General features: G+C 36.3%; 1 protein-coding gene across 1 annotated transcript; it reads right to left on the bottom strand.

Moving 5' to 3' along the window:
- Nucleotides 1-593: 593 nt before the first annotated feature.
- LOC117321006 lies at nt 594-3,779 on the bottom strand. Its single transcript, XM_033875487.1, has 2 exons — nt 3,682-3,779; nt 594-1,824 (listed from the first exon to the last, which is right to left on the bottom strand). The coding sequence occupies exon 2, from the start codon at nt 1,793-1,795 to the stop codon at nt 1,121-1,123; it is 675 nt and encodes a 224-aa protein (XP_033731378.1). The 5' UTR covers nt 1,796-1,824; nt 3,682-3,779; the 3' UTR covers nt 594-1,120.
- Between the last annotated feature and the right edge of the window lie 6,144 nt (nt 3,780-9,923).

Here is a 9,923-nt window from a genome sequence, read left to right as displayed (position 1 = left end):
AAATGTCGTCGGATTAAGATGAAAATTTGTACATAGGGGTTACGAGGGATAGCGAACAACATGGAAACACTTTCGAAAAGGTTGGTTGCTATGCTAGCAAAATTGTGGTCTTTGATTGGTACAATTTCAACGGGAGCAACAAAAAACACTGTGAATAACTTTGAAGCAATTGGAGCAAGAACTACTTTGGCCATTTTACATATAGTGTGGTTGGTGTTGTGCTGAAGCTTTTTCCCCTATATGTAAAACTAGCTTTTAAGGAAAAACTTATGAAATACACAGAAAACAGGAGGAACTTATGAAAAACTGGCCTTTTTTGGAAAGACTTGGAAAATACATAGAAAATGGGAGCAACAAAAAAAACACTGAATAACTTTGAAGCAATTGGAGCAAGAACTACTTTGGCCATTTTACATATAGTGGGTTGGTGTTGTGCTAACGCCTTTCCCCCTATACGATCAAATTGCCTATTAAAGAAACCCAAATAGCTGTTTCTTTTTCAATTATTTAACAGCCTTAATACCAAAGATATAAAGGTGTTTGACACAAACATATTACACTGAATTAAGTAACAAGGAAAAAATATTAAATGCTTCAAGATGACGATAACACTGACTTTATACAGAATACAATGAATTGCATGGTGGTTAGTAAATCAGGTATGTATAAATTTTATTAGGGACCTGAGTGCTTTCTATATCATGAATTTAACAACTTGTATACGGATTATGAGTGATATTGAATACAATGATAGCACTGTGGGCTCGTTTGGGGGACATCTGTAACGGTTCCCATTACAATCAGTACTTGTTTATCTTAACTTGACCTCGTAGTCTTGGAATTGACCTATTTTCTAATATCATGGGATTTGAGTGTATAATCGTTTGAAAATGTTCAAAAATATTCTATATGTATATCAATGACATTGACCTTTAAGGACACGACATTGAAACATACCAGTTTTCTTAATTAAGATGTACTCCTTAAAATGTGTTGTGAAATTATTTTTTTTACATATAGTCAAAATTGTCAAGATTTCATCATCTGACCTTTTGTGACATTAAATGAAGGTCAAAGTCAAAGATTTTACTTAGCCTATGTAGCTAGTACATAATTTGCATCACTCCGCTTTGTGAATTTTGAGAGGAACAGAGAGAAATCTCCCAAACTCATTGACGGTATCGAGACCAACGCATGCGTGGACAGCGCCTTGTTTGTTCCTAAACACTGCTTTCTGACTCACAGGAATCATGGGCTGATGCCAAACGTTCGGTCGAATATGAAATCCGAAACTCCCATCCGAGTAGAACGCCATGAAATCTTCTAACTTGACGTCATCGCCAGGAAGAGCAAACAGCGCCACAAATGGAAGTTTTTCCTTTGGGAAGAAACACTGACTTCCGTCGGGGTGATTATTTGCTTCCCGAACCAAAACCCTCGTCTTGTGGTCCGGATCGACGCCTTTTCCTAATCGACATATGAAAAAATCACTGTCGACCCCCCAACCGATCGCCGTACTTGTAGCTTTACATTTGTCACCAACCCATTCATGAAGAAAGTCACCTTCAGCGACTCCGCCGAATATACCTGTTCCATTGCATAATGGCCGTCTGCCCATTACAGGCCAGGGAACGATTTCAACCTCTTCGGCGTCAAAGTCTGTAACTAAATTGCCGTATTCTTTGAAGTTTTCATTGGTGGCTGCTACGATTGGTACTTGAAATGGCTCCCCATATTTTGGATCATGTGCATTGTCTAAGTCGACTATCCAATCAAGTGATTTATTCGACCCCATCTTTGTGACTGTCTTTGTGTGTAAGAACTCTGAAAGAAACATTAAAACATGAAAATAACCTTCATATATGGAAACAGTTCCATGCTTATTATTCGCTTTGTGTGTTATTCACATAGAATTATAAATAACATGTCATCAATTTGAAACATTAACATTCGACTGTGAATTGGAAGCATACACCTATGGACATCTACCAACAGCCACTGAATTTAGTTCTACAGTAACACATGTTGACTTCGCGTTAAAAATAAAACTGTATTTAAAAGGATGTAACGGTAGACTAATTTATATTTTGTATTGATCATTCAATTGCGTATATATTAAAAAATAACCTTATGAACAATAACCATTCGAATTTGATGATATCTGTACATAAAACATCAATTATTGATTATAAAAAGGTTATCACAATTCGTTGATCAACAGACTGGATATGTAAATGTTGTGGCATAATATAACACTGCGCATAACAAACTACAACACCTGAAAACAAAAATGGCTTCCCATCTGAATCGACTGCGGTTGAAAACGGTAACAGCTTCCGCAACAAAGAGAATAATAGCAAAATGGGTCAAAGACAATCCTAGAATTACACTGAGGAAGCAGTACAATAGATTGGAACAGTTCAAACATGAAAAAAATTACTGCAGTAATAGGACTGCTCGTATTCTGCTTGATTGTTGGATAGCTGGCCATAACAAACTCGGTAATATTTATGCAGTCTGTACCAGTACATCGCTACTATTACTATTCTATATGTACCGTGTTTACACTTATATACACATACATATTTGCGTCGGAATATATGTAGAACGTGTTATTATAAAATTTAAACCAATGTATAACATCGTTATCCAACTAACCCAGATGGAATAGTTCGGCTTGTAAGCTATCGTGTGTTTGTGTTTACAAATGAAAATACCTCGATTTCAAAACAGTCACGTGAAGATTTAAAAATAATTTCCAAGCTAAATTTAGAGGGGGATTCCCAACTAAATCGAGCGGTCAATCTGGACATGAGGATCGACTTTAAATATTGGGATAGCACAGAAGTACATTCAATGAAAATAACAACGTTTTTACCGTGATGACCCTTTAAGATGTAGCAACTTATATTAACTACTCTTGCTGGCCAAGATAGAAGCGCGCGAATCTTACTGTTGGAGGAAACCGGAGTACCCGGGTAACCACATGGTCGGGATCGGGAAATCGAACCTAGGTCGTTAAGGTGAAAGGCTAGTGTAATGACTGCGCCACCTGACCACGCGTGGACGGGAGCGAAATGTAACATTTTGACATTTTGAATGTATTTTACGGTAAAAAATATAGTAATCGTGTTTACACTCGAATTGTGTGTTGAAAAATAAGCTGATTTGGCTTTCTAGGACTCGTCAGTGATGCTAAGGGCCTAAATTGTCAATACCTAGGAGGCGGCCGGTAAAAACAAAACAAACAAAAACATAGGTTGAAAAATGCCGGAACATGAGTATATTCTAACCCATGTCAAATCACAACATAACAAGCAAAGTCAAGTAAGTTACTTTTCATGCCTGGCCTCATTTTAAGTCATGCTCGACCCGCTCGGCTGTCGACAGGTGGGACTTTATGTACCCCAAACATTATTCGATTTATATCTTGAGATGATACAACTTGCAAAATGCAATGGAGCACGAAATATACATATGTGTATTATGCTCTGAGCCGTGCACCTACTAAAATAACCATGGCGTGCAAGCTAGCTGTGTGGAGGCTTGAAACGCCAATTAATAAGGACAGATTGAGTTACTTACATGATAAAATGTAAAAATTATTAGTTATAACACAATGTCTAGTCTTTATACTATAGTATAGTCCAGTCCTGAAACTGAAAATCTCCAAACACTTACTGTTAACAAGCTTCAATTCCCTCCTGCACTGCTAGGTTTTCGGTGTGAACTGAAATTTACACTGTCGTGTTATGGACGAAGCTATTTATAGACCTCACAAGTTAATAGCTGTTTACTTGTAATATGGAATTTCATCAATGACAGCGAACTAATTTACTACCGACTGTTTACTAGTGTTCATTATGTAATGTTTGTCCGTTCTGCAATGGAGTGCGTCAATCCGGATATTTTCGTTCCAGGCCAGAATCGGTCCGGATCGTGATTTTTCCCGACAGATGTGTTTGCCCGACCGGATTATGAGTTTACCGGATTATCGCGGTCAAAATTACACCGCTACAGACTGCCGTATATTTAATGTATGTATTGTTCGTGTCAGCTGATACGCCCATTGCTATCAATACGAAACGTAGGTTTGACTTTTTTTCAAATATTGGAATGAACCAAGTGTCCCGCACACAGCTGTAATTTCACACGGACGTCCTCAAAATGACAATGGTGACGGAAGTCTAGAGCATAAAAGTTAACATATTGTCTTTGTGTACATCCAGCTCTTATTATATTGATGTCATTCTCAAATCTTAATCTATATCCTTACCTTCAAGTACAATTGTATATCAATTAATATTACTTGACAGTGCACATTAAAGTACGGAAGCCCATTGGTGCCAAATGTAATCTGTGCGTATATACGCATTTTTTGCGAATATACACAATAGTTATTGCGAATATACACAAAACGAGGGCTGATTGACATGTTGTGAGTATCGTATTGAAGGAGGTACTCAAGGATGTTCTTTTGAAGTCCTACTTTTCTCTGACTATATTGGGCCGTGTACCCAAGAACTGGTCTCATTTGTTTAGTTTATATCGACGAGGTAGCACTCTAAAGTAAACGAGACAAAGGGCTTTTGCAAAATGGACGAAATCGGTGTAAGAGCAGTGATCCAATGTTTGCATAAAAAGGTTTAACACCTAAGGATATACATAATGATATGTTAGTAACACTAAGGAATGATGCCCCTTCGTATGCTACAGTGAAAAAGTGGGTGGCGGAATTTAAGCGCGGCCGACAGAGCCTTGAGGATGACCCCCTTTCTGGATGGCCTGTCCATGTTGCAACCCCTGAAATGGTTAATAAAGTTTATGATGTTGTTATGACTGACAGACGAGTCACAGAACGATATATAGCCAGTAGTCAGTTGGCATTTCACAGGAAAGAGTACATTCCATTCCATTGTGACCAAGGATCTTATAATGAGAAAGCTTTCGGTCCGATGGGTACCACGACTTCTGACAGTGCACACCAGGCGCATATCCTTGCGTGCTAATCTTAACCTTTTGAGGAAAGTGGTTTTTCACTATGGATGAAACATGGGTCCATCATTTTACCCAAGAGGTTGGTTGGGTCTCCCCGCCAAAGAAGGCAAAGACTGTTCCATCAGCTGGAAAGGTTATGGCCTCGGGTTTTCCGGGATGCAGATGGTATTCTGCTTATAGATTATTTCATAAATGGACAAACAATGTATGTTAATACTATGCTTCATTTCTGAGGCAGTAACGTGAAAATATTAAACTTAAGCGTCGTGGAAAGCTCACTTAAGTTGTGTTATTCCATAAGGACAATGCTCCTGTTCACAAGTCTGTCATTGGCATGGTGGCCATTCACGATTGTGGCTTTCAATTGATTGAGCACCACCTTATTCACCTGATCTCGCTCCATCAGACTTTCATCTATTTCTAAAACTGAAATCAGCTATTTCAGGCACCTTCTTTCAGTCCAATGATGACGTCATACATCAAGTTCTACTTTAATTGGGGGTTACTGTATTTGGAAATTTTGTGTTGTTTACCATTTAATCATCATATGATAATAAGTATGCGATCCTTAAAAAGAAAGTTATCAGAATTGCAATTGTTTCGGAAACGAAACATTTCTGACATTATTGACGTTGCGTTGTATATAATGGAGTAACTAAGTCAGTCTAGTTGTCAAATCGGTGGTAGATTGATGCACCGCAGATGCTTGTTAGCAGGATTCAGAGTGTCCGGATGTGACGTAGCTTTGCTACTCTCCATTTTGGACCCTCGAGGATCCGAACCTAGAAAGAAAGAAAAAAAACTGCGAAGACGAAAGTATTATTCTAAAGGACCAAATTTTGTATGGCATTTAGACTCCTACGATAAACTTAAAGCAAACGGTTTGTGTATAAATGGATACAGGAAATCAGCGTATCGGAAGTTTTTGTAGACAGCAAAGGAACATTTGTTGCCAATTTTGGATCGACTTCTTAGGTCTTGAAAGACACTTGCATACATTTCGATAGAAGCCTTCTCGATTTGAACCTAATTCAGCTCATTTTCATGCCAATTCTTCAGGTAAATTTACCTGTTAATATCCTGCAGTATTTATGAAGCCAAGTATAATTCATGTACATTTTTGTATGTATATGAAGAAGCCTTTTCCTTTCCTAAGTAAGAACATACCAGTTTTGAATATGTGTTATGAAACAATTAGCATATTACATGTAAATATATCGGTGTACGGTAAGTCTTAGGACACTACACACTGGTAGCTCTTTATTTTGTACAAAATTTGCTAAAATAAGTAAAATATTTATTAAAAACAATCATCTAGAATGAAGTTGAATGCTATCACCTTTTAATAATAATGGAAGAAAACAACTAGGAATTTATAATGGACATCGACAAAGCCTTGACTCTGTATAAAACATTACGAAGGTTAGCCCTGCAATCACTTACAAGTTAACTTCACTTGTATGACTTTGTTCTGGCGATTTTTGTAATATTCCATTACATTTCCAGGTTTAAGTCCTAAAAGCATCATTCACATTATGTTTGGAGAGGTTGTATGCATACTGGACTAAAACGATATCAACCGTATTATCGAAATTCCACATCATTTGTCTTTATGACAAAGTATTGAAAATAATGCCGGAAGTACTCGGGGAAACTGGGTCATGTGTTGTATTTATTGTATTTAAATATGTGTAACAACTACTATTAAACGATGCAACGGATGTCTTCCGTATTATACATGTATGACAGTTGTACTTCGTTAGATTTCAAAGTTGCCACCTGATTTCAAAGAAGACTTTCAATATTGAATGATACAGTATTGGAGTACAGTTAATGGGTTATTTTGAGGAGTTAGGGGTAGAACTCCTTATTGATGTGATACACGTTGTCAATTGAGAATCGTCTGGCATATGGTTCAGAGTACTAGAAGTATTCACTTTGAAAGAACGCGTATTCCTATTGATTTACAAATTATATGACCAAGCCGTACTGGTACCAGGTACTATTGTCCTGTTTACATATTTGCAATAGCAATATTTTTGAGTTAATTGATAATAAGCACCGCTATATGAATTAAGCACGTCTTTGTTATGCGGTTGCATTCAGTCACTAGCTGTCGTTAATATATTTATCTAAACGTCGAATCAGACAGACGTTCAATAGGTGACGACAATTAAACTGCTAATCTAGAATTATTATACAATTAAAAACAATGATGTACGATGCTAATTATCTGAATATGTAGTTTACTCATCTCGGTTATTCTATGGAAAGCTGATAGTATCAGGAACTCAAGAACGATGATAATCGTAGTGGATGCAATAAGAGAATTATAAGAATGCTGATTGGTGGAAAATGACAGATACACAAAATGTATATACTACGTTATTTATTTAATAACAATTATAGACGTTACCGGGAGTATACATCAATGGTTAAAAAGTAGTACATTTTTTTCTGTTATACTACAAAGACACACATTTAACAAAAAAGAATTAATTATCGAAATAAGGTTTAATTCAACACCAAAAATAATTTTACAAATAACAAAAACTTCTTCAATTAAATATGTATGTAAATACTTACCTGTTCACATCTACTTCCAAATATCGCATCGTTCGTTATATCTTCTTTGGCATGATTAAGACACTAAGAAGTGCCACACCACACAGCAATGGTTAATACATCTTATGTTAAAAAATACATCTTATATGCTTAAAACGTCAAGTAGAATTGACTAGTTGTGGCTTAGTTTAATTAATGGCACTTTGACATTTTGTCTGCTTTATCTATTTAATATACATGTATTTGAAATAAGCATGATGTATACCGATCTTCAATATCTGCAACATGTTTTTTTCTATACAACGTTACACTGTGGAAATCACATTCACCATTTCTACGGAAGAGACAGTTGTCGTGAAAAAACTCATACGAAATTCAGAGCTGGTATTCTGAAAATATTTCAGCAAGTGTTGGCCATTGTGAAGCCTTCAGTATGGCCCCTTCTAGATCTTCGCCATGACCGAAAGTTGGTCCTGGGTTAATTCCAAAAGGTGGCATCACCTCAAGCCCTGTGACAGATTTCAGCAGTAGACCGAGTTTTTCTTGTGTAATGTAATGTTTATAAGTGTTGTATAACAAACAGATATACAAATGCATCTGATAATACTTACGTATATTTATCAGTATGATATCTTTTCCTGCACTCTAAACCATTATGAGATGGATAAGCGAGTGTTTTTCTTCCTTTGAACGGCGATGATGACCAGATTAAGACCCAACATGATTATGAACGTGAAAGTACCCACTAAATGTGACAGCATCTACAGCGGGGTCATCTAAAGATTGTACAAATACCTATTGAAACAGGTCGGGGTGATCTAAAGATTGTACAAATACCTATTGAAACAGGTCGGGGTGATCTAAAGTTTGTACAAACACCTGTTGAATCGGGTCGGGGTGATCTGAAGATTGTACAAACACCTGTTGAAACAGGTCGAGGTCATCTGAAGATTGAACAAACACCTGTTGAAACAGGTCGGAGTGATCTTGCATGACCTGTAGAATATTTTATGTCAGCAGTCCAGTCTTAAATCTGAAATAAACACATTTTAAGCAAAAACATCACGATACATGACATTAAAAAACATAAATGCAATATGTATTATATGAAAAATATTGCATATGCATGTGTAAATTAATCTTTTGTAAGCTTCTCTTCGTTACCCATCGTTGTGCCTGGTTCGAACATAACATCATAATGATATGTAGATACTCGCCAATATTAGTGATAGGCCAAATAGCATGTCTGTAGGTATCTATGTACTATTATTATTATTATTACAAGCTAACCGGTAATAAGTATTTATATATCAAAGTATTTAAAATGTTGCCGTATCCATCCACCTAACGAATATATAAAAAAGACCAGTTGCACTGGGTTCTAATACTTTGATTGATATGTGCAGGATTGTTCTATCTATAGTTACATGTAGTATTCCAACCAAATGGTTTTCATTTGACAGAAATAGTGACATTGACCTTTGACATCCGAGTCTGAAAGAGTACTTAAGGCATTGTGCAGCAACCAAACAAGAGGCCATATGGGCCTGCATTAGTCATCTTCTTCTCTGGACCTCTTTTTGATATTGATAAACAAAAAGGTTTACAGTAAACATTTAAACATGTTTGACTGCTGTGACCTTGAATGTACGTCACTGTTGCTCGTTTTTAAACAGATTTTGTATCACTTCTCCAGCATAGTACCGGCCCAATACCAGGTATCTTATTCAGTTGAAGATTTTCAAGGTTTTTGCACGTCAGGCTCCAGTGGTCTTAAATGAAGGTAAAGGTCATTTATTAAAACAAACGTAGTAACATTCAAGATTTGGGACCATCACTACAGAATGCTTACATGTGCATTTAAATTGTTGAATTGTCCTTTTGTGTCCCAACCCTAGCCTCCTCCTTGGGAGCCAGCATAGTGCCTCAAGATTCTTAAACAACAATCAGACCAGCCAAATAATGCCCAAGACCAAGTTTGAAAAGATCATCAAGTTAGCCATACAGAAGAAAAACAATTGAACAGGGATGTTATTTTGGACTACTGTTCTGAATATGTGCTGATCTGACAGATCCGTCAGTTCAAAATGTCCAACAACATTATAGGAAGTTTTAACCAAACTAAAGATTTTATTAAAATTATTGTTAAAAAGGAAGAAGCAGAGCATTTCTATAGATATGTTACTGAGACATGCAAAATATTGATGTACATGTATTGCAAAACAAAAAGCAAATTATGAAAATCAACCAATTCTCATAAGCCACTAAATATGACATTTTTTAACCAAAGGGAAAATAAAAACAAAAAAGAAAAAGAAAAAAATTTTTGAAATATTAAAAAAAGGGAAATTTTTTTAAAA

Source organism: Pecten maximus, unplaced genomic scaffold (genome assembly GCF_902652985.1).
Source record: "Pecten maximus unplaced genomic scaffold, xPecMax1.1, whole genome shotgun sequence".
Lineage (NCBI taxonomy): Eukaryota > Metazoa > Mollusca > Bivalvia > Pectinida > Pectinidae > Pecten > Pecten maximus.
This window is presented reverse-complemented; position numbering and strand designations above follow the sequence as displayed.